Here is a 25,068-nt window from a genome sequence, read left to right as displayed (position 1 = left end):
TACTAAATATCTCTTAGACCCATTTCAATATTAGTACTTTTAGTGGAACTATTACATTCTTTTTAATGGCTACACAATTTTTTTTGTTGCACGAATGTGCCATATTTTATTTAACCAGAATAAAATATGGGCAGGTTAGATTACTTCAAAATTTTCACTGTTTATTAAGAACATTGAAGAAAATATTCTTATTAAGACATCTTTGCTTATTTCTGCATCTATGTCTATAAACTCAAAGGAGTTTCTGGCTCAAGGGCTATGAGAAATATTTTAATTTTTGATAGATGTTGACCAGTCTCCCCTCTCACCCCAATAACAGCTAGCCTCAAATAGTGAATGAGTGTATTTATTTCCTTACATCCTTGTCAATATTAAATATGATTTGGATTAGTTTGCTCTGAGTTTCATGCTTTAGGCTCCTCCCTGCTGGTTGCCATCCTTTCCATCCAGTCGTTTTGTTGGTGTGTTGGTGTGTCTGGGTCTCTCAGGCCACAAGCATTGCCTGTAGTTTTTCCACTTCACACTCTGTAGTTTTATAGCTCGGAGCCTGGCATAATGGCTTGGGAATCAGAGACCCGGCTCTTGGCCCAGCTTGGCCGTAGGCTTGCTGTTGCTACCTTGAATAAGTCCATTTGTTTCTTCATTTCTCATTTTCCTAGGATGTAAATATCAAACGTTTAATGCTTACCTGATATTTTTCCTAAGTTTCTGAGAATGAATTGCAAAAAAAGAAGGCTAGAGAGGGGAAGCAACACACCAAATTATATGACTTTTGACAGTCTCTCTGGACCACACTATTCTCATCTATAAAAGTACATCAGGTGGACTAAATGTCTTCTAAGGTCTGTTTAGATTTGTGAGTCAGTGAACCTCTATTCAAAATGATGTGGGGGAAAAAAGTCCTCTTTTTGTAATCTTAATGGGTTCCTATGCTACTTAGTGGGTCTCATTGGGACTTTGAGATGAACAGTTTGAAATGGTATAATTTCATTTCTGCTTATTCTTCTTTGGGAGGAATTGTAATCTTCCTGTAATAAACGCTTCTTCCTTCTTCTTCTTCTAGTCACCTTTCTGACTCTGTTGGTTTGTGGGACTCATAAAACCCACTTTGAATTGGTTGCTTGCAGGTTCCTCATAATTGTTATTTTAGCTTACACACTGAAACTGATATTGGATTTTTACACTTGACACTCAAATATTAATCCAGAGAACACAGATTTCAAGGTCCATCAAATAACAGGCCATAAAGGCCTCTGTCACTATGGGGGGACGAGGAAGAAGGGGAACCATAACACTGATGTATTGTATGAGGGGCCAGTAACTCCAGGCAGACAACTTTTATCCACATCTTGTTTCTCTAGAAAAACCAAAGTTGTGTATTTCATGTGAAACCACTGCCTTTTTAAAAACTTAATAAATTTCTAAAACATTGCACAGACCAAACCAAGTCTGTGGGTTGGATTTGACACTGCTATAAACCCCGGTATGATTTAGAACATCGTCCTCCTTTTCTTATTGATACTGCCTTGTTGGTGTATGAACTTATCTCATACTAGGTGAAATGTTAGGCTGTAATTTTAGCTTCTAACATGAGCTCTTGAAAAATACATTATAATTCCAAACAAATCTTTTACTGTCGTTCCATAATCTGAAATATGAGTAGAAATAAAATTATGCTTTTTTAGTTATTGCATTGGTATATAGCATTTCACCTACTTGTAATGGGAAAACTCCTAATGATGTCCTCTAGGATGTTTCTTTGCTTCTTTTTAAAATTTGGTGAAATATATAGCCTCAGCGGGTTTGTCAGTTATTACAAAAATTAGAATGGGTTTATTTCGATCAACATATCCAGACTGAACTAAACACATTGTGATAAGATAACCAATCTGCAGCAGAGTGCAATAGTAGGAATACCAGAAGATCATTTACTTTTTCTCTTTCATGCGTGTATTTTTCAACCTACACTTAATAGCCATCTTCTATAAACTCAGCACTGAACTGAGGACTATGAGCACAGTAGGAGTAAGAGCAAATAATTACAGAGTAGGGGATACAGACAGATGGAAATAGGTCATCAGGTAATTATGACACTGAACAAAACAACTCATGGTGCTGAGGGATTGAAAGAAAATGCTTCTAACTTGAGCCTTGGGGGTCAGCAGAGCCTTCCAAAGGAAACCGTATAAGTTAAGATCTGAAGAGATGGGAGGAATGTGTGAGGTCGGAGGCCGTGGGAGAGGGAACAGAAGAGACAATATCCCAGAAGTCTGAGCCGACACGATGAGTTGGAGATCTGCGAGAAGCACCATGTGGCTGGGGTGCAGAGTGTGGCAGGGAGTCAGAGGAGCTGAGGGAAGAGCCCTATTGTGCAGGTCCTTGTGAGTTGAGTCCTGTAAAGCAGCCCTTGAAAGGTTTTGAGAAAAGAAGTGACTTGATCAGATAAAGGCAATTAAAAAAAAAAAGCCAGCTTGAACAGCAATTTCCCCTTTAGCTCTACTTACTATCTTTTTAGCCCAGGTGGTGATGCTGCAAGTGAATAGCTGCACAGATATATCTGATATATCTGATGTACTTTTAGTCTTCTTAGCCTCAGGTTTTTTTTCCCCTAACACCTGGAAAGATATGAAGATAAAGGGAAACCATGACCACAGCAAAACATAGGGAACGAAGACAAGAAAACCATGATGATTAAGAGAAGCGGATGATGCTTCTTTTGATCATAGAAACAGTTGTGCTCTGTCAGGAGTCAGGAGGCCAGGGTTTGAGACCTGTGGCTGAATTTGTATATATTTTATTTTCTAAATTGTCGAATGAAGGTTTGGATTAGATGCTCTTGAAGGCGACAGACACTCCACAGTTCTTCCAGGACTGTTTCAGCATGATGAGTCAATGTCCTGTGTATAAGTCAAATCACAGATGTATGTAATGCATTAAGATTTTACATATATGTGTATATCTATGTGTGTGTGTGTGTATGTGTATAATGTATATGAAACAAGATGAAATTTTATAAGAAAAGGAAACATGGGCCATTCGGAGGTAGAATACATTTGAGGAAACAATGGTAATGCCAGTAACGGGTGGATGTTCACTATCGTTCTCGGGAGCTGCCTTCCTTTATGGAAAGGCAGATTGAGCAGGAGCTGTTGTCAGTATCATTCACAGTGTAGGGACAGAGACATAAGAAAAGCCCCTCCACAGTCACAACATTGGAGGGTCGAAGTGTCAGGAGTCAAACAGTTTCCTACCTAGATGAATCTATGATCAAACTGTCCCTCCCTCCAATGCCCCTGGTTGGCAGTGGTGGAGAGAGAGGGGCAGGATTTCTGGAGGCCGTAGTAGAGAAACCTGTTTTTCTTCTCATTTGTCATTTTCCTGAATGGCTATTTTTTGTTTGTTTGTTTGTTTGTGTTTTAACTACCACGACAATCTGAAGTTACCTTGCTAATTTAGAAACATAAAATATATAATGTACAATTAAATTTCTTTTACTTTGCCTATGTAGTTACCATAGTAGGTAAATGTTTTATCTTAAGCAATAGTACAATACATTGCATGAAGTCTAGCACTGCTAAGGTGTTGCCAGTTTCTGATAAGTAGATAGTGATTTTAAAGATGACATGAGACTCTAATATAAATTTTAAACATTCTTATTATTTTGGTACCAAAGTGGCTTCTCGGGTGTAGAAGACATTTAGAAAGTCCTTATTTTCAGAAAAGGTTGGGAGGAGCCTTTCCCCAAACTTATTAAAGAACATTTTGCCTATATAACTTTGCATAAACAGTTTTATTTTTATCATCATAGGCTTCTGCATACTGAACATTTGAGCTGTCACTTTACCCTTTATGTAGGTATATTTGTTTTTCTTTCTTGCTTTTGTACATTTCCAAACATAGAAAAGTCTCCTTTATATGCTGCAGTAGCGGGAAGAATGTGAAGCAGAAGAGAGATGACACTAGTCAGACTGGGGCTTGCCAGTCCTGCCACCGCACAGCAGGGAAGGCAATCCCTGACTCCGTGCTTCATTACTTCCTTGGGTTAAATATCTCGTAAAACTTCAGAAATTTGAGTGGTGCTACAGTGGGCCAAGTGTTGTGTCATTAGCTGTTGAGCGTCACTGAACACCAGGAGAGAGGAAGCACTGGTGAGAGGAGAGCAAATTAGCGACCTTCCTGTAGCGGCGGAGCTCACCCGGGGCTGGAATGAACTTGGGTTCCGCCAGAGCCCCCGCTGATTAGAGGTAGCGTGAAGGGTTCCAAGGCCGTGTCCACAGAAACCATATACAGTTTTCTGAGTTTTCTGAGTTTCTGAGTTTTCTGAGTTTCTTCATGGGGTTGCACCGGTGAAGGCGACTTGACTGCCTGAAGCTTAACTGATGCTGTGAAAACCGCAGGGCTCGGGGGCTGTAATTTGTAATTTTTATAGTTTTGATTTTGATTTATAGTTTTGATTTTGCTATGCAGTCAAATGAAGGAGTGGTATATTTGAAATTCCAATTCAAGGAATATTCAAGGGTAAGAATTAACCCTACCACAGACTCATTTTTTATAGTCTTTCACTTTTCTTCCCTCCATGCTCATAATCTGTTTATAGTGTCTCCAGACCTGCTGATTGTATCTGTTTCTCAAAGCAGTGTTTGGGAAGAGATACTTAGTGTAAGCATTTTACATAGAACCTTACTGTTTCACAGATTTTAGAAATTGTGGGAATGAAAAGGCCATATAATCATGACCTCATCAACATTTTATTCATATTGAAAAACTTTATGAGCTGACATTTTTGCGGGGTGGGGGGAGTGGGGGAGAAGAAAACCCATACATATCAAAATACCATCAAATTTTCAGAATAAAGAATTCTCTCTGCCTTCTAGCTCAAGACTTTCAGTGGAATCGATCTCAATGGCTGTGTGCGTGCGTGCGTGCGTGTGTGTGTGTGTATGTGTGTGTGTGTGTGAGATAGAGAGAGAGAGAGAGACAGAGAGATGGAGAAACTAGGTAAATGAACTAATCGGTTGGCTTGCTGTTTCTATTGATTTGCTTGTGGAACAGTGAGTAGGCTGCACTGTAACTAAGCACATAAACACACAGACAGACACACACGCATACCACAAACATACTACCCATTCCTCCATATCAAAACCATACACAGTGATTTTTCAACTTCAGGATGTGTAAGCATTGAGTGGAAAGCTTGATTGAGATAGAGTTCAAGCTTCATGGGGACTAGAGTTCTTTCTGTGTTTCCCCTATGCTTAGTGATTGGCATAAAGTAGATGTTAAATATTTGGGCCCCATCCTCATCACATCCTCATCGATTCAGATTTGGTAGGTTTGGGATGGGATCTAATGAATTTGCATTGATTTGAGACACACCAGTTGACTCTGATGGAGGTGGTTGAAGGACCACACGTTGAGAAGCACCTCATGGTGGACCTGTGGCTGCGACTGTGGTGACATGAACAGCCTACTTCCTGACAAAGGGGTAGAGGGTGGAGTCTCCCGTATTTGGAAATATGTTGCAAAATTACCCTGCTTTGTGGAGGAATCTGACCGGTGTCTTAACAAAAGTCAGATGTCCTATGCTCAGGCCCTTATGCACTAGGACTTTCAGCCATGGCAACGAAAGTATTTTTGACTTACGATTTATCTTTAAATTTGTAAAAGAATACAATAATAGCTATTCACATGCTTTCATATGAAAGGTTGATTTAAGTCTAGTCAAACGGAGATAGCTATTTTGATATAAACGTTTTTCTTAACTAGAAGAAGTAAGGGGCTTGGTGCCAAACCACACATCTTTTTTTTTTTTTTTTAATTGCATGCTTTGTTTTGCTTCTTTTTAAAGAAATTATTTACTTATTTGTTTATTTTTATTATGGTAACATTGAAAATAGTTGAAATAAAGCAAACTACCTAACTTTTAAACCTAGTTTTATAGCCAGACAAAAAACAACTGTTCTTTTATCTTCCAGTCTTCTAGTAACTCTGAGCTCCTAAATTGTCTCTTTTCTGCCTTAAAGACTATACTTGGAGCATAACCACCACTATCTCCAGCCCTGTTGCTTTGCAAGAATTCTTTCTGCAGAAGTTACTAGCAAGATGTTTACATTCGAGAACCACATATGTAGCATTCACGTACTACCTGCATAGGTGTGGATTTTTCCAGTGGCAAATAGGAACAGGGTTGGCTAAAGCATGGAAAGGCAACTGATGGGTCATTTACAGGTTCAGCTAGGAGTAATCAGAGACAATAACACTGGGAATCTTTCGCAGTGAGTAAATTAATTGTAATGCAGGGTAGTGACTATTTAGACTAGAAGCAGTTTCAACATTTTGGATTAACGTGTGATAGTACAAATTAGAGGCTGATACAGGGCCGAGCCCCTTAGAATGCAAGGATTTGTACCAGGACAAATCCTAGTGAGGATGGATTAGTAGTGACGAATCACACTGCAATGATAATGATTCATTATTATAATTGTGGTTGCATATTGTTCATTAAACATCTGTATGCCTTTTATAGTGTTCATTTCTCTTTATTCAATTCACTTGCAATAAAAAACTTTTCCAGATATCTTTTTTTTAATAAAAGGAATATATCTTTATCATAAACAATTACAATCATGTAGAAAGATACATGTAGAAAATTTAATTGTTTCTGTATTCCTCTCCTCAGCTATTACCGTAGATTGATGAACCGATTTTTTCTAACTCTCTTTTTGTTCTATGCAGAGTCAATTCTTGGCTATTTGGTGTCAGATTAATTGGTTTGAATTTTGACAGTGATAAAAGTGACAGTGCATTTGTGAAAAAGTTAAAATTGCTTAGAACCAGGTAAACTCTGTTAGTTTGAACCATGCAAAACTGCTGTGTCAGATGGTCAAAAAAGTCAAATATTGGCAATTTCATGTGATGAAGCTATATAGTTAGAGGAATTTGTTCTCTGAAATGATTTAGTAAGCAGTCAATGTGGTTATGAGAAGTTGCAATGCAGAAATAGCCCCCAGGTGACTGCTCTTTGCCAGTAGTCAGGTGGCGGATAAACAGGTATTGATGGCAGGGGGAACAGTTCAGGCTGTAATCTCTAATATCACATTTCAGGTCTGTGATGTTGGGGAAAATAGGAGAGGAGCAGAGAAGTAGGAATATGCACTGGGATTGAATTTTTGTCCATTTCAAAAAAGAAAAACTCAGCTAAAGATTTTTAAAAAGCAAGTAAAAACAGACTTTCCGATGGATATAAAACAATTTATGTGCTATTTATAAGGTCTTACTAACCTGTTGTATTGTCTTTTCACATTTAGTGAACAAAAAACATGTCTCTAAATCCTGAATGTGCTTTTTAGCTACATTAAGTTTATGTGATATCACATTTGTTTTAACCTTGTGTTTTGGTTTAGCCATGACCTCTTTTTCCCAGTCGACTCTTTGTATGTACCTGTGTAGAAAGTATAAAAACAAAAATGGTGTCAAAGATACAATTTCACTTTTTAATTTGATTTTTTTCACTTTTTTATTTAGTAGTTACTATATGGTTTTGTGTGTGTGTGCGCGTGTGTGCGTGTGCACACATGTGTATGTGTATGTGTATGTGTAAGGGGAAGGTCCAGGCTGAGTAGAACCACAGCATTTCTCCCAGTATGTAGCCAAAGAAGGCAGCTTACATTACAGAACCCTACACAAATCAACCTGGAGCTTTATATCAGTCAGTTCTCAAGGTACATGCATGTATGTTTCTGTCTCTGTCTAGACCATCTACTCACCACAGACAGTTAAACAAGCAATCTTGTCTTTTCTCTGTGTGTATTTTGTTGTCATTGTTATTACTGTGGTTCACCCTTAAGATTTTCCTATTCAGAATAGTTTAGCTATGAAGATATTTGAGAATCTACTGAGATAGAACTTCTCACTGAAAGTAAGTAGTTTTACCATTCCTAATATAAAGTGAACTTTGGAGGCCTTAAGCTATCTAGCTGTGGGCTTGAAGAAGAAGTTCATGTCTATTATGGGTGTAATATGGTTGAGATATGGTAGGCTCCTTGAATTTAACGGGTAGTAATTTTTGTCTTCTAGAAAAGTCAGGTAGCAGCCCCTCCAACCCACTCCACTGAAAAAGTACATAAAAAAGAGGAGAGTAAAGATGCGAAGGCACTGTTTCTTTCCAGAGTTTAAAGGGGGATTGAGCAAAGATGGATTGTGTTTATTTGTGATCTTCCCTTTTCTAGAACGAGGTCAATAATGACCAAGACAACTACCTGAAATATTAAAAAATGGTTTTGTTTGACTTTTCTTTATTAATATCGCTTGTTAAAATCACCACCAGAGTGGGAACCTGATAAAATGAACAAACTCTGAATTTTTCTATTAACTCAAATCTTATTTTAATCATGATGAGATTGGAGTTTGGGTGGAATTTATCGCTTCCAAATTGGAGTGGAAACTTAATATGTTCATTATCAAAGTGGAAGGTCAAGGTTTCAATATGGCTGATGGGTAGATATCTGAATCCTGCTCCCAAACTGCAGGAGGACTCCCTGTGTCCTATCCTACTGGGACTTGGCCGGAGGCACAGTTATCTTTAGGAGTAGCAGTGTTTTTCTGTTTTTGTATTGTTTCAACATCGTAGCCACAAAACTATTATTCAAATTTTCACTCTCAACCCTAATTACAAGTCTTTTACATCACGTACAATTATACCTTTTTCAAACCTCACTGGTGAAATGAATTTAAAATGTTGCCATATGTTTACTCAAAATTTGTGGGGAAACCAAGCGTACTGGAATTACTAGGATTTGTTCTGTCTGTAAATGATGAGAAAATAACATGTGATATTATTAGTCTTACATGGAATATTATTTTGACAGTGTTTGACTTGAAAAGGGAGACATACTGGCACTAGGACTTGTAGGTGTTAGTCACTGGACTGACTTGGCAGCCGGAGACAGAAGGGATTATAGCATGTGACACCTTGCTGGGAGCAGTGGCTGCTGCATTGGCAGACTCCAAATTAGTCAGGTCTGTCACCTACCCTGATGTGGGTAGATTCTGCCCTTTTATGCCAGTTTTTCTGCCATCAGTTTGAAATTAGTGGCTCCATTCTTTTTCAAATATGAATTCATTATGTTAATCCCAAAAGAAAGAGAGCTTGCTTTCAAATACAGATACTGGTATTTATTTATTTAACTGATTGATAGTTGTTTTAAAAGTGTATAGAAATGTATTTAGAAATCTAAATTCTGTAATAATTGAAACTCGTTAAAATTACATGTGGGGGCTTTGAGTCTTCATGTAAAATGGTGAAAACTATTACATAAAAAAAGACATGACTTTTTTCTAAAATATTAATCACCATCAGAAAAGGTATTTTTTTCCCACTATGAATGATGACAGGAATTTGATTTTACTGAAATTGTAGGAAAAACATAATAGGAAATGATGTGTGTGAAGACATTACTTTGAGAAATGAGAAACAAGTGTAAGTGGTGAGAAAAGAGAAGTAGTAATGGAGGGGGGAGTTAAAAAAAGAAAATTAAAAAAAAAATCCTAAGGCAAAAGATCTTCAGGGGGTGGGATTCTCCATGAAGTGTAAGCTTCAGTCCCTTTTTGGAATTGTTGCTGATAACGTTGGATCATCAGGAAATTTGACAAGCTGAGGGACAACTTGAAAAATGAAATTGGATAAGATTACAAATGATATTATATAATCCAGTTACAAAGCTTGCCTCACAAAGCCAGGTTTCTTTTCGTACATCATGAGAGTCATTGGTCCTTAATTCATCGTATCTATGCGTGTTCCTGCACAGACGAGGTGTGAAGTACTGTACCTGACCATCATCTTCAGATGTCCTGTTGTGCTTTGAAATGTTGATCTCTCAGGATGAGTCTGCCTCAGAAGAATAGTGCCGGGGCAAATGTCCTTTGTCAAGTACCATTTAATATGTCATTTTAAGTGTCCATTTTAAAAATGACATAAAATAGTTGGTCCCCAGATTAATATCTGACAGCTAGCTATTTAATAATGCTTTAATTGTTTAAAGCTGATGGGCTAATTGAATAAGTAAAAGTAGGAAGATGGTAAATTATTGAAATTAATGACTAAATTATCATAGGTCTATGTAGTGGCTGTTTCTTCAAAGTTCATGTTCTGTGATTTTATTGTTATTTTTGTAATTTTCTCATGAGTGCTAATTTACAAAGCTCAGATAAAATACTTTTGTCGATATTTTTACTATAAGGTTTTTAGCGTGTAAAACTAACTTGCCCGTAGCAGATATATATGAGGCGAAAGAAAAAGCTTCCCCTGATAGTTTAGACTTCTCGACCTTGTACTATGTACACTAATGCTGCTGATTCAGTTCAGAGGGAACACACTTATTGTCTTCTAGTGGTGGAACCAGCAACGATAAATAATGCTTAGTCTGAATGGTCTTCTTTGGACCAACTATGTGTTTACTAAAGTTTATCTTGGGATTCAGGATATAATATATTGCCCTGACTTAGATTTGCCTGGGGAAGACAATGGCAATTTGTAGCAATAAAAATAACTCTAAGAACAGGAGCTCACATTCAGTGAGGTTATAATAGAACTTAACAGTCTACATGCTTTGCCTCTACCTTGTCTGTGGGCTGCCCCACGACAGCTTCTCTTAGTGGTGATTGCATATCTAAAATACCATCTTATTTGAGTAAAATATTAAATAATCTAGATTTGCTTTTTCTTTTAGTATGCTAAAACTGGGTACATCTCTTCATGTAGTTTAAAACGTACAACAAAATCGAGTAGAAAGTACTGAGAGTTCTCATATACTCCTTGCCCAGCCCTCTGCGGCCACCCAAGCCTTCCCTACTGTGAACATCTCTCACCATAGGGGTACATTTATTACAATTGGTAAGCCTAGATTGACACATCATTATTACCCAAAGCCCATAGTTTACATTAGGGTTCACACTTGCTGTTACAAATATCTTTTTAAAGATGTGGTCTTGCCTATGGCCGTGCCACCCTAAACGTGTCTGATCTTGTCTGACCTCAGAAGCCAAGCAGGGTCAGGCCTGGTTAGTACTTGGATGGGAGACCACCTAGGAAGGTGCCGTAGGCGTTAAAAAAATAAAGATGTGGTCTTCCAGTATTATTGAGTATCAAGGGTTCAAGGTTTGTCCAGGGCCACCAATGCCAGTAAGTAGGTTCTGCATAAATAACTGAGTAAATGACTGATTACAGGTTCTTGACAGAACACATGCAAAATGTTTTTTTTTTTCTGTTCAGGTTGTATACCAAAAACCAAAATTGAAGACAGAGTGATACTAAAATAAATAACAATGATAGAGGAAGCTTATGTTCTTTGAATATTCTACCTGAATGGTCATTGATGTAGAGGGAAATAATTCTGTTTATTTCTGGTCATACTGAGGGATGGAGAAGAGTTTGTTTAAATTAACACTTGTACTTACAGTATATAAAATGGTCATATATTAATTTAATAAGGATTTTAATTTTAATTATCTGATAAAATGGGTTATTTGGTTCATTATTTTTTACATATCTTTTCCCATCTTTCACAATTAGAAAAATATAAGACTAAATCTACTTATTATTTAATTAACAAGTAACATCTTCTAAATATGTTCATGTCTTTTTACTCTGCAATTCCATTTTTCATATTTCATTATAGGGAGATAATTCTAAAGAAATATTTATTAAAAGCTCATTTAGACTAAACCCCTTGCCCCATATGAGACAGAGGATTAGTCTCTCTCTCTATATTTCCCCCACTGAGGAACTTGAATGACATTCAGTAAATTTATTGATTTGCTACTTTTTATCAGGCCTTCATTAGGACAAGAGGTTTGGATGATAATGAATGATGGCTGCTTGATCTTGAATCTTCCCACTCACACTCCTCCAAAAGTCATAAGTCCAACAGAGAGAGAGCAAATAAAAGCACACATGACTCACACCTTCAAGAGAATTAGGAGACAGCAGTAAGCCTCTGGTTGCAGAGAGCGGCACAGGGGAAGCTTAAAAAAAGTTTAAGAGACTGTGAAAAAAGTAGAGGGGCATGTAGGACTTAGAAAGCATGGAGAAAAATTACTCTCGAAAGAGAACGCTGGGACTTCATTAGTTCACAGCACTGACTACATGAAAGGAGATCAAAAGTGAATGAGACTGAAACTGGCAGCCCCCGGCAAACATTACTTCCAGGAGAGATTCACATATACAGGGAAAGGATATGGTACCCCTTGAAGACATGACAGTGAAAGTAAAGAAGGAAAGAAAAGGGAGAAATTAAGCATAAAAGGGTAGTAAAACAATCCGTAACAAATTGAAAAGAACTGAAATCATACCAAGTATGTTCTCTGACCGTAATGGAACCCAAATGAAGATCAATAAAAAATAACAGGTGATCTAATTGGGCAGAGGACCTTCATCTAAATGAAAAACTAGTTCCTCTGCCCTTGATTCTGAATTGTTATTGGCTTGGAAAATGGGAAAATAGATATATTTGATCTGATAACGTGCCCAAATGGGAATGAAACATATCAATTGACTGTTACCCATGATAAATTACTTCTTTGTCCACTTTATTTTACAGCTTCTCTGTTAAAAGGACTCAAACATGCTAACATAGTGTTGCTTCACGACATCATCCACACGAAGGAGACGCTGACGCTTGTGTTTGAATATGTGGTAAGCTGAGGATTCAGATTTTATAAGTATGAATAAAAATTTTAAAGTATTATGATAGAGTTTCATAATAATACTTTTAGGATGCTCTGCTGAAGTATTTTATCTGAGTACACGAGACTTTGCATAATTTTGAATAATAGGTATCTTAAAGAAAAGTCCAGAAAAATGTTAAGTTGAATCTTCATCAGATATATTATCTATTTATAACCTATTTGTTACTATGATACACTTATTTTTAGATTTATAAAATAGGATTAAACAGCATGATGGTGATCAGTCTATTAAGGAACTACCAATAAAAATAAAATTGACAATAAAAATGTTTTTTTCTTTGGACTTGCAACTTGGTTTCCTAAAGGCATCCTTAAGGATGTTTTCTTCTGGAGAAAAGCCCGATACTTACAATTTAGACTTCATAGTTTTTCCCCTCAGTTGATGTTTCAGCTATTAATTAAAACTTTGAATTTGCATAGCACACATGTAATGATCTTATTGTGTTGAGAGTACAACTGCTAGAAGACTTGGACTTGAACTCATAATTAATCTTTCTCCGTTTCTCTTAGAAAAACATATGGTATTTGTGTACCACCACTTCAGCATTTAACTGTGGAATCATGAAATGTAACCATGATAATTAACATCCTAATTTTCACAGATGGATCTGAGAACATGTAATTTATAAGATACAGATGACATTGGTGGAGACTTTTATTGAGAAGAATAGCTTTTGGTATTGTGCATGTATTAAGACCCCATTTGTAATTACCACAGTACTTTTTTGAAAATTCGAAATAGTTTTCATTTTTCCTTTAAAAATATATGATAGAATGAATATTTGCAACATTTTTATCTTGCTAATATCTGCCTGTGTCTGTTTGTCATTTGAAAAATTGTTGTCTTATGAAGAAGCCATTCATCTTGTCTATTTACATATAAATGATAGATACATTTGAATAATATGGTAATGTGGCTAGAAGGACCGCTAGAGCCGAGCAGTTGAATATATTACATGCTACCAAGAATGGATGCTGATTCACACATCAATGCAAATATAATTTCTTTTGTTTAATCGATGATTTTTGGAGTCAATAATGATTTAGACTTGGCATTTTTGTTTCATGTTTTCCAGTATGTCTAGTTGCAATGTTTCAATTAAATCTAGATTTTTTTTTTTAGTATACTTGACTAACTTTATAATATTTTGTAGAAAAGAGTTTTCAAAAATATACTTGTTCCCTTTCCCAAAATCGTAAAATTAAATTAAAAGGAAGGAAAATCATTTGGTCCCTAAAATCTCTAACATCGATAGAGAAACTAACAAAAATGATGTGTGTCCTTCAAATCTTAAAAGAAAATTAAACATTTGTGAGTCTAAAAATGTGCATAATAGATGTCATTTGATGGTTTTATGGTCTGTGGAACTTGCCACATATAAGGAAAGAAATTTCCTGTCTTGCAGTATTTGCTAACTGTTTAAGACTGACTTTTAAGCAGTCATTTTTTTTGCATGTGTGTGAGTGAAATTTCTTTGGTCCCAGTTCTTGTGGATACGTCCCAGGCCCTCTTAAATCAACTACATAAGAGCGAGCACATATGCAGTATCTACAGGCAACACTTCATTCCTAACTTCTCTGAGACAGTTAAGACATAGATTAACCTATTTTCTTTTAGAGATTAAAACAAGTTTGTGATATTCTTTGCTTCTGGTTGCCCTTCCTGGCCTCTTCAGTTCTCCATTTCACTTTTATTTCCTTACTTTCCCATTGTCTTTTGGCCTTTCTCCTTTCCATCTTTCTTTTTTATTCTTTTCATCTCCTATCCTTTTGTTCTCTCCAGTGAGGCACTTTTTGTTATGACAACTGAAGTTTGCTTTTATTTTATTTTATTTATTTATTTGTATTTTTTTAATTTTAATTTTTTTCAGGTGAGGCAACTCTTGGTTTACCTCACAGATTGCAAGGACCTTGTCAGTTTACAACCCCTTATTATTTTTTATTTTTTACACCTACAGCACCTGGTTTTCTTAGGTGGTCTCCCATCCAAGTACTAACCAGGCCCGACCCTGCTTAGCTTCCGAGATCAGACGGGATCCGGCTTGTTCAGGGTGGTGTGACCGTAGACGGTTTTTGTTTATTTTAATTAAATTGTTTCAATGAATCCCTGAAATCAGAGTCGGGGAGTGGGGCTGGTAGAGAACATCTCCAGGCTATAGAAATATCTGACAAGTGTCTTACCAGTTAGAATAGGGAAGGTGTAGACTCCTTGGCAGCATTAGCTTGAATTGCTGCAGTTGCCTAATACAAAAATAACTTCTCTGAATATTTTCTAAAATTTTATTTTGGTACATTGCTTCTTCATTCCTTGTTTTTCATATATATGCTGTTTTCTCAAATAAAATTAAGGTTCTTACATACTTAATGGATTAGTTTAATCATATTGCTTTCCTCACAGAATCTCACAGAAATAAATTCTACTTATTTCTTGCATATTTTAGAGCAGTGGAAAGGCAAGAGTAATTTCAAAGCATGAAATGAATGCCTTGGGAATTAGAGCAGATCTAGGGGAGGAACATAGGGTAGGAAACAGGAGGGTAACGTGGGCTTGGAATGGTGGGTAAGGGCTCAGAAAGGGATGTGAAAGAATTTTTAAGACAAGTATGACTACAATACTAAAAACCAACAACTAAAATTTATTGAGTTTAATGCCAGGCACTGTGCTGTGGGCTTTACATTCATTATCACTTTTGATGTTCTCAACAGCCTTACATATTACCACTTTACAAAGGAGAAACCTAAGGATTAAAGAGATTAAGTGCTTTTCCAGGGTCTTGGAGCATGTAAGATAAACTCAGACTGGTCTTACTCTGAATCCTAATTGCAATATTCTATCTCTTGTTTATTTTTACACCTTTACTTAGGTTGAGCCTTTGGTCAGAGAAGGAAAGGAAATTTTCTTCTTTCCACTACCCTCTTTGCACAATCTACTGCACTGAAGATCCTGCGTGTAGTCAATCCTACATACAGTTACTGCTTTACAGCTTAAATACATTTTATAGACTGGTCAAAAAGCTAGCTGTTTAAAATTTTATTTTAATTATGAAGTGTTCTAAGTTTCCACAAAGCAAACTTAAAAGTTACAGTATTGTTCCATGTATTTTATTGGGATCTGCTTAATCATACGCATGCACATGCAGAGAACCTTATTATTTAACAAGCCCTAAAATCAATATCGAACATTTAAATCTACAGTTTCCTAAACTTAACGATGGTATTGCCTGATTTAAAAATTGTTAATATCAAAGTTATTTTCTAAAAAAATGTTGATTTGTAGATTCATGTAATTAATAGTACCTTTTTTTAAGGGAGGGGAATGAGAAAGTGTAGGAAAAAGCAATACATCATGCCCATTGAAACCTAGATATGAAGGGAAAGTAAAATAATTTAAGATTCATTAGGTACTATTGGATTTTTCCTTTGGATTAGAATTAATTAAATGTTCAAGAGTTTTTAGAAATACCGATGTAATTTGAGTTCCACAAAGTAAAAGATTCTTATTTATGATAGTTTACACACCATATAATACATTTCTGTTCTTTGCTTTAAAAGAGAACAGAAAGAAATCTAACTATGGGCGGTGAACACACAATGCAATATATATATGCCTTAGCGCTGAGAAAAAAATAAATAAATCAAAGAGAATTCTAAGCCTAGCTGCATTATTATTCCCCACAAATGACATTTTAGGTTACATGAAAGCCTTCTGAGGGCCAGAATTATGAATGTGTGAAAGAATATTTGAGGAAATGACTTTGAAAGTTATTATGAAAGTGATTCAGTGGATAATAGGATACTGTAAATATATCTTAAGTACTGTGAAGAGCTCCTAAAACATCTGAAATATAGATTCTTATACACTTTCAAAGAGTATAGATAGAACGACCTGCAAACTGCAAGGTTGGGAACACGTGTCCTGCCCAGGCTGCTCCTGTCTCAGCCATGCATGACATGGGTCTTGTGGTGTGCGCTCCTTGGAGGTCTACTTTCCTCCAGTTGTGGGAAAATGCCAAGGAGCATTGTCAACCAGGGAGTGGCTCCATTAGCTTGAAAAGGTGTTTGGTTTTATAACGGTTTAAAATATTGTTATAAGTATCCTTTTTTTTTTTTTTCCCCCTATATGGATTTGAGACTTAGAAGAGAAATGCAGAAAATAGTAAAAGTGCTAACACATTTTTTTCTACTGAAACAGAAAGTTAAGCAATTTAGTTTTTCTTTTTTTGCCACAGAAAAATAAGTGCCACATTACCCCATTTCACACCATGCTGAAAAATTTGAAACAGGTATCATATGTGGAAATAAGAATATTAATAGTAAACATGATTATGTAAATATATATTACCGTTAGCTAAAATGCATAACTATTCTGTTCTGTTTTAAATTAAATGAGAGCAATATGTAGCAGCACTTTTCATTACACATTTAATAATTATGTACAAGAAGAAAAGCAACAGACTTATAGCTAATCATGATATTCACTGGAGCAATCATTTTATTTCTTCTACTGAGGTAGAAATTAGTGATATATTCCAAACTAATGCGCAACATTATGTAAAACAAAAATCTGTATTCCACATTAAAAAAAACAAAATAAAAAACTGTCACCAAAAATCATATAAAGTGATTTATGGGTTACCAGAGATCACATAGTGTATTTTTATCGTGCTTTACATTCTACAAAGCACTCTGATAAATATTCCACTAGATTCCCTCTGTAGCCCTTTGAGGTATATAAGGCATGTAATATTGTTATCCAGTTTTTTTATTGATGTGGAAAAATAATGCTTAGAGAATTTAAAGCAGATTTACTAAAATTACTCAGATAAGTTAAAAAGGTAAAGATAAGACTTTAGCTCAGGTCTTCTGTACCTAAAGATCCTTGTTATTCCATTGTACCCTGCAGCCTGCCGGTGTTAACCATCTTCATAGTTTGATATGATGGTCTGAGGTATGTGTGATGTTAGGATATCACAGCTGAAAGATATGTTCTGTTTTTTCACCCTGTCACACAATCTACCTAATTGTTTGGTTTCTCTGCCTCATACATTTTGATTTCTAAATCTCTGAAGAATGCTTTAATTTGCATGATTTTATGCCACATCTGTTCTTGAAAACTGGAGCTCTCCATCAGTATTCTGATTAAACTATCCTGAAGCAATTGAACATTTTCCCGCTTTCCTTTGAGATAAAATATACATGCACATGTCCATGCACATACAACTTTGAATGGGATTGATCAGGGATGGCATCGCTGAGAATGTGAGAGGCATTTAGATAAAAGTCTGAAGGTGGAAGACACATATATTAAGAGCCTTCCAGAGAGAAGGCTTGTGTGAGGGGCAGCAGGGTTTCTGTGGCTGGAATGGAGCTGGCCAGGATGAAGCATAGTCCAAGACACAGTAGGGTCTGGATTGTGTCAGGCCTTGTAAGGTTTTGTTTTAATGAATTTTGCTTTTACTCGGAATGAGATGGGAAGCCTCTAAAGAGTACTAAGCAGAGAAATGATCTGATCCGACTTATATTTTAATTGGATTTCTCGGCTGCATTTCAAAAAGTAGACCAAAAGTGGACAGATTCTGATACAGGGAGACCAGTCTGGAGGCTATTGCAGTTACCTAAGCATAAGATGGTGTCAGCAGTGCAGGTGGGGAGAAGTGGTTGGATTCTGGATGTATTGCCAAAGTTGAGCTGACAGAATTTGAGGTGGGATTTGAGAGACAGAGAGGAGTCAAGGATGACCCCAGGGATTCTGGCTTGGGCAACTCCAGTAGTGGAGCTGCTTCGAGGGGAGAGGGAGCACATTACAGGAGGAGCGGTGTGGGTAAGATGCCACTCGTTTTTAAATGAGTTAAGTTTGACATGCCTATTGCATATGCAAGTGGAGATGTCACAAGGCAGCTGGTTACATGAGTCTGGAATTTAGCAGCGAGATCTGAAGTAGAGATTTGGAAGCTGTCTGGATTATAGATATTATTTAACAAGGAGATTAGATGAGATCACCAAGTGTGGTCATTGTTACATGGATGGCCCTAAATGATCCATGCCTTCAGATACTCGTACCCTTATAGAGTCCTTGCCTCTTAATCTAGGCTGGGCTCGTGACTGCTGTAACTGATAAAGGTGCAGTCCTGCCAGCTTCTATCTGATTCTGTTCTGTTGAGCATCTTGATCAGCTGTGTGAGAATTCCATTTGTTCTGCTGGAGAGACCATGAGGAGAGGCCACGTGGGGAGCGAGAGGCCCTAGACTACACAGAGGACACCTGAGAACCCAGAGGACACTGTGAAAATAGGCCCTAGACCTAGGACCCGAGCCAAGCCATTTGCCTAGCCAGCCTAGCTCCATGCTTGACATGTGACTGAACAAGCCATCTTGGCTTGGGGTAGGGGGCCTGCATTCCAGGTTCACAGGTATCACATGGAGCCCAGATGAGTTGTCCTTGCTATACCTTTTCTGAGTTTGTAACTCAAGAATTGTGAGAAATAAACTCATGGTTGTTTTTTTAAGCTACTGCGTTTTGGGTTAGTTTGTTGTGCAGCGGCCCATAACTAAAACAGCACATGAATGATTGAACACAGAAAAAGAAGAGAGTTTCACAGACTGAACACTGAGACACTTCACATCAAGGGTCAAAGTGACGGTGAATAATCAGCAAAGGATACTGAAATGGAAACACCAGCTAGAAAGGAGATTTTATTCATGAACTCAGATAAAACTCCCTTATCTGATACTCTGATAGATAGACTTAGGTTTCACAAGAGCAGAGCTGCCTCTCTAGTGCCTGGCAGAGTAGGTGGCATATATGGGGTAGTTAGCAAATACTTTTTACATGATGAATAAGTGACATTTGAAGCAGGAAGAGCAAGAGTCTGTAATAGTTTTACTGCTTAAGGCAAACAACCAAGAGAAAGCAGAACTACTTAACTCATATTTGAAAATTTTTTTTCTTTATTTTTCTATTTATATTCCATCTTTAGTTTTTCTATGTATACAGTCTTTATTTTTTTCTCTCAAAGCAAATACCATTCCAAGCAGAAGATTTAGAACAAATCAGATTTCAGAGCAGTTAGAGCAGGCCTCAGACAATGCCACCTAGCTGTGTCAAAGGAATTAAAGCATGTGGCCACTGAATAAATGTACTAGTCAAGAGTTCTCTATGGTAAGCAACAGAAATTCTCTTTGGCTGAATTAATCAGAAAAGTTTATTGAGAGGGTATTGTGTGGCCAACAGATCCGATTGGAAGACTTTAAAGGGGGTGGGGCGGGTTAGGAACAGTGTGAGGTTGGATAGCCAGAACCAGAACCAGAACCGAAATCATGCTGTGGAACTTCCACTGAGCACCCTGCTGCCACCAGGAGTGTGGGCTTCAGACCTTGTCCCTTACTTCGCTGGCCTGGTTGCCTATTGTTACCTCTGCTGGTGATGTCAGAGGTGTCTGCATTCTCTCTGCTACTTTAGGCTGTTAGCTCCTAATGCTATGTGAGGGTTGATTGTGTTTGGTTAGTTGGCACTAGATCATATGCCATGTTTTGAGGGCACAGTCTCCTGAGAAAGTGAATGTCTGGTCTTTTGGTTTTTTAACAGCAGTGGGTCTTGCCTTCCACCAAAACTCATAAAGCAGGGGATTTTCCCAACATATGGAAAATCCCTTCCCAAAATCCATAGAGAATACCTTCAGATTCAAGACACATTTCCTTCAGATCCCTGCTCTTCCCGATCTCCTACCTCCCCCCAAAAAACACCTCATAAACATCCACTAGAATAAGTTCATTATGTAGTCCCATATAAATAATATCTAAAATGTGAAAAGAATTAAGGATGATGTATTCATAGAACCATTGTTTATAGTCTTTGAGAAATCATCAGGAATGAAGGTGAGCAGAAGTAATGCTGATTTTTAAAGGGTAGTGGGACAAGAACCTCTCAATCTATAGGCATATAAACTTACTATAGAATATAAGTGAAATTCAAAGATAGACTTTTAGATATTAAAGTCTAATAATCATTCCCTTGTTGTAATAAATGGTTATTTCTTGATTTCAGCAAAGCTTATGACAGGGACTCCCATGAGATGCTTATAAATAAAATAAAATTGAAATCCATTTGTTAGAAGATTATTATTCTTTCAATTTATTGCTGGTTGAACAACTTCCCCCAAAGCCTATTGATTAACGAATTGACATCAGGGTGGAGAAAAGTCTCATCAGGGTATGCTGGAGGGCATTGTCTGTGACCTTGTCCTATTTGATATTTTTATTAATAACTCACATAGAGACTTGATGATGTGCTTGACCTATTCGTATATATGTTGTAGCTTGGCACCATAATTATCACTTGGAGTGATGGAATCAGGGGTCAAAAAAGAATCTGATGAAATGATGAGCTGAACCTACAAGGTGAATTGCTGTGGGGATAAGTAAACAGTCTATTGGTTTAAAAAAAAAAAAAAAAGCCACAGCAACCTAATGCAGAAAAACAGTGGAGACAAGTTAACTTAACAAATCATGTGAAAGGCTAGTAATTTCTTGACTCAGAGAACTGCAGCAAACTGGACAGTGCACTGAAGAGGGCCAATGCAATGACAAAAGGTCTATGAACCTTGTACTGCATGAAACCAGTAAAAGTGCCAGGAAGACTTATTCAGGAAATCAAAGATATACTGCAGAGTAGACAAAAGGTAACATGTCTGTTCCAGACAATAAGATAACCGAGTGTGAGAGTTCTGGGGAGGCTAATTTTGGCTTAATCCTGGGAAGAATGTTTAAGTGTTTTGTGTTACTTATAAATTAAATTTAGTGCCTTGAACTGTCACGAGGACCTTATCACTGAAAGTATTCAGGTAGAGGACAAATGGATCCTTATCAGAAATACTGGAGGGAGGGGAGAGTTCCTAACCTGTACTCTGCAAGGATTGAAATATGAAATTTAGATATGTTATTTCATGCAGTCCTACCTGAAATCATGTAGTAGATAAAAGTTCCCTCCATTTTTCAGATGAGGAAATTCAGGCAGAGATGTCAAATACAGTTGACCCTTGTACCACGCAGGTTTGAAATGCGTAGTTCCACTTATATGCGAATTTTTTTTTTTTATAAATATGTGCAGTATTATAAATGTATTATAAATGTATTTTCTCTTCCTTATGATTTTCTTAATAACATTTTCTTTTCTTTAGCTTACTTTATCATAAGAATGTAGTGTAAAATACATATGACGTACAAAATATGTGTTAATGGACTTTATGTTATTGGTAAGGCTTCCGGTCAATAGGCTATTAGCAGTTAAGTTTTTGGGGAGCCAAAATTATATGCAGAATTTCAACTATGAAGGGGGTAGAACCCCTAAGCCCCTATTGTTTGAAGGTCAACTGTATGCCATGCACACACCCTTTCCAGTGGCTGCATCAGATCATTTCCTGTGTTGAGTGTGAATGCAGGTAACTCCAAGTGTACATAGCAAAGGACTGCCCAAGTTTTTGCAACTGTCATCCCATTTGGCATACTTTCCGGAAGCAGAAGCACAACTTATTATGGTCACTCACTTAATAATTCATTTGCTCATTGATTAATTAATTCATTTTTTTCCCCTCCATCATATATAGGCTGTCTTCTCTGTGCCAAGGGCTACCTTTAAACTCTAGGGATATAAATATATAACCCAACTTTTTAAAGAGATTGAAGTCCTATGGAAGACTTTGATCTTAGACTAGATAATCTTGTATGTGCCACTTGAGTTATAAATTGCTGTCACAGATCTTCACGTGTCACGGGATTAGAACATATTGGTGTTTTAGTGAAAACAATAGGAAAACTGGATTTGACTCGTGGACTTTTTTTTTTAATAAGAGAAGAGTTTCAAGGATGTTTTATTTTCATATATGGAGAACTAGTTATACAGTGTAATATATGATTCTGTCTGCTGAAGGAGTAGGTCGTCATTCAGAACCAAGTACCAAATGTGAACAGATGTAAACATTGTGCATCACTGAATGTGCAGGCGGCGTAAGATAGAAAAATTCTGAAACATAAGGAGAAGCTAAAGAAATGAAAAGGAAACAGCTACCTTTCAACCAGTGCTCTGTTCTGACTTTTCATTTTCTCTAATTGGTAGGATAAAGTCAATTAACATTTTTTCTGTCCTTTTCCCTAGTGGCTTTTTCTCATCTAATAAGGAATCACAGTCTCTTTTAGTCATTTGCCACTGTTTGTTCACTATCATGTTGGATTCTGAGATTTTAGTTTATTTTTTTTCTCTTTACATCATATCTGTGTTCTCTGTGTTCTAGTTTTATTTCATATGGTTGCCGTCCTTATTCCGGAGTCCTAATCATAGTTCAGTATTTTAATTCACATGATTTAAGATAGAAGCATGTCCAATCTCTAACAGTTGTTGTAGTAAATGCTGAATTAGCCACAAAAACATAGTTATGAGTACATCCCAGTATACATGACACTTTTTTATGAGAATACACTCTGCTTTTATGGCTTTTAAAGTTTTTAATGATTTTTCTTACTTTAATGTAGAATTTCAACATTTAAACTATAGACAATTAATGGGAAAGCTGGGATAATATGTATTATTTGCAGAGAATAGACTGGAAAAAGACTACTGAAAGAAGGAAATCACAGGGAACACGAGAACAGTAATGAAAAGAGAATTCCTTCAGAAAGGAAAGAACGTATTTCACATGTTATTTTGTTGGGAATTTTTTCCCAATAGGAATTATTTCCCTATTTCTTAAGAAAACAATCTTGGAGAAACTGTACATGTTTTAGGGGGCAGGTGGAAGCAAGAGAGTGATGCGTTAAATGTGATGAGACTGACAATAATGATCAGAGAAACTTTGCAGCTCAGGTTGCTGTTGGATGAAAGTACTCAAGATCAGGATGAAAATAATCAGTAATTCCAATGCTGTTCACATTATGTTTGACTAGGCCATTAAATAATTGGAGAAAAAGTCATTAACAAATTTATCTCTAAGTCAGAAAGGATGCATTATTATTTGTTATACAAAATGGGGTATCTGCAACTTCACCAATTTTCAGAACCAGTAATTCGATAAATGCATATAATTATAATGACCATTTAGAATTTCATTTTATTATTATTATTTCTTGCATTTCAAGAATATTTAGTTGACTTTAGATAATGTTTTAGTTTAATATGCATTTTGCACTTTGGTAAAGGGATATTAAACCACTTCAGGTTTAACTCACTCATTTTTGTTGATGTGATTATTGATTTTATTCAAGTTGTTCATCATATATATATAGATTCAATTACTTTTATGGGTTGTTATGAAAAACAGCAGTTTTTACTTTCAACTTTCAACTCTTTTAGCTAATTGTTTCGGATTTCCTGTGACTAATAAGACTTTTTTTTACTGCCACTTCTTGATTATTCACTTATTGGTGTCATCCATTGATTGCTGTAGTGAAAAAAGGGAATTTAATGGACTCTTTTTGATTCTTCTACTTTTAAACAAGTGAACTCATCCTATCCTACCATCCTCCTTGCCTCCCATTCTCTCAATATAGGTATATCATAATTTTGAATAAATCAGAAATTCAGTATTTACGTTATTATGTCAATATAAGTCTTGTCTTGTTTGTAACTGGGGCATATAGTATATTATGATTAATTTCTTCATTCAGTTCAACTTTTAGTTTCCCTAAAAAAAAAATAATAATTTTCCATTTTTAAAATTTATGTTAGTAATTCAAGCCCTCCCTAAGCCTCTGCCTAGTGCATCTCCTTTCACTGATTTCCTAGCATGCGCTTCCCCTCTCTCTTGATCTAGAGCACTTTTTTTCTCCACCTCATGCTGTTTTGTTTTGGGTAGAGCACAATTTCTGATAGCTTCCTGGGAAACATATTTTTTTTTTTTTGAGACATTTCATTTCTGAAAACATATTTTGTACTTATGCTTGATTGTCATTTTGGTTAGTTATAGAATTCTTGGTTGTAAATAATTTTATTAGAATTTCTATGGCACTGCTCTGTTGTCTAGTTTCTACCATTTATGTTAAAATCCTTCTATTTCTAGTGTTCTGAAATTTCATGATGAAGCAAAGTAGACCAAAGTGCAGCTTTATTTTCATTGGATTCAACTTTTCAATCTAGAAACTCAAGTCTTTCCATCCTTTTTTTTTTTTTTAATATAGCAGTGTTATTGAGATACAGTTCACCTTTTAAAGTATATAATTCAGTGAGTTTTAGTATACTCACAGAGTTTTGGAACCATCACTACTATCTAATTTTAGCAAGTTTAATCATCCTAAACAGAAGCGCCATACCCATCATCAGTCACTTCAGATTCCCTAC

The 25,068-nt window shown here is 36.4% G+C and overlaps 1 protein-coding gene and 1 non-coding gene across 3 annotated transcripts in view; one reads left to right on the top strand and one right to left on the bottom strand.

Moving 5' to 3' along the window:
• CDK14 (cyclin dependent kinase 14) overlaps positions 1–25,068 on the top strand; it is a 508,542-nt gene that overhangs the window by 209,104 nt on the left and 274,370 nt on the right. For both annotated transcript variants that reach the window (XM_006925698.3, XM_006925699.3), the window contains one exon: positions 12,597–12,691. In XM_006925698.3, coding sequence (XP_006925760.2) covers positions 12,597–12,691 — 95 coding nt within the window. The remainder of the gene's footprint in view (positions 1–12,596; positions 12,692–25,068) is intronic.
• LOC112474067 lies at positions 14,694–14,812 on the bottom strand. The gene has a single exon (XR_003044256.1). It is a non-coding gene; the product is annotated as a 5S ribosomal RNA (ribosomal RNA).

Source organism: Pteropus alecto, unplaced genomic scaffold (assembly GCF_000325575.1).
Source record: "Pteropus alecto unplaced genomic scaffold, ASM32557v1 scaffold69, whole genome shotgun sequence".
Taxonomy (NCBI): Eukaryota; Metazoa; Chordata; class Mammalia; order Chiroptera; family Pteropodidae; genus Pteropus; species Pteropus alecto.
Note: the sequence above shows the minus strand (reverse complement) of the source record. Positions and strands in the feature narration are given on the sequence as shown.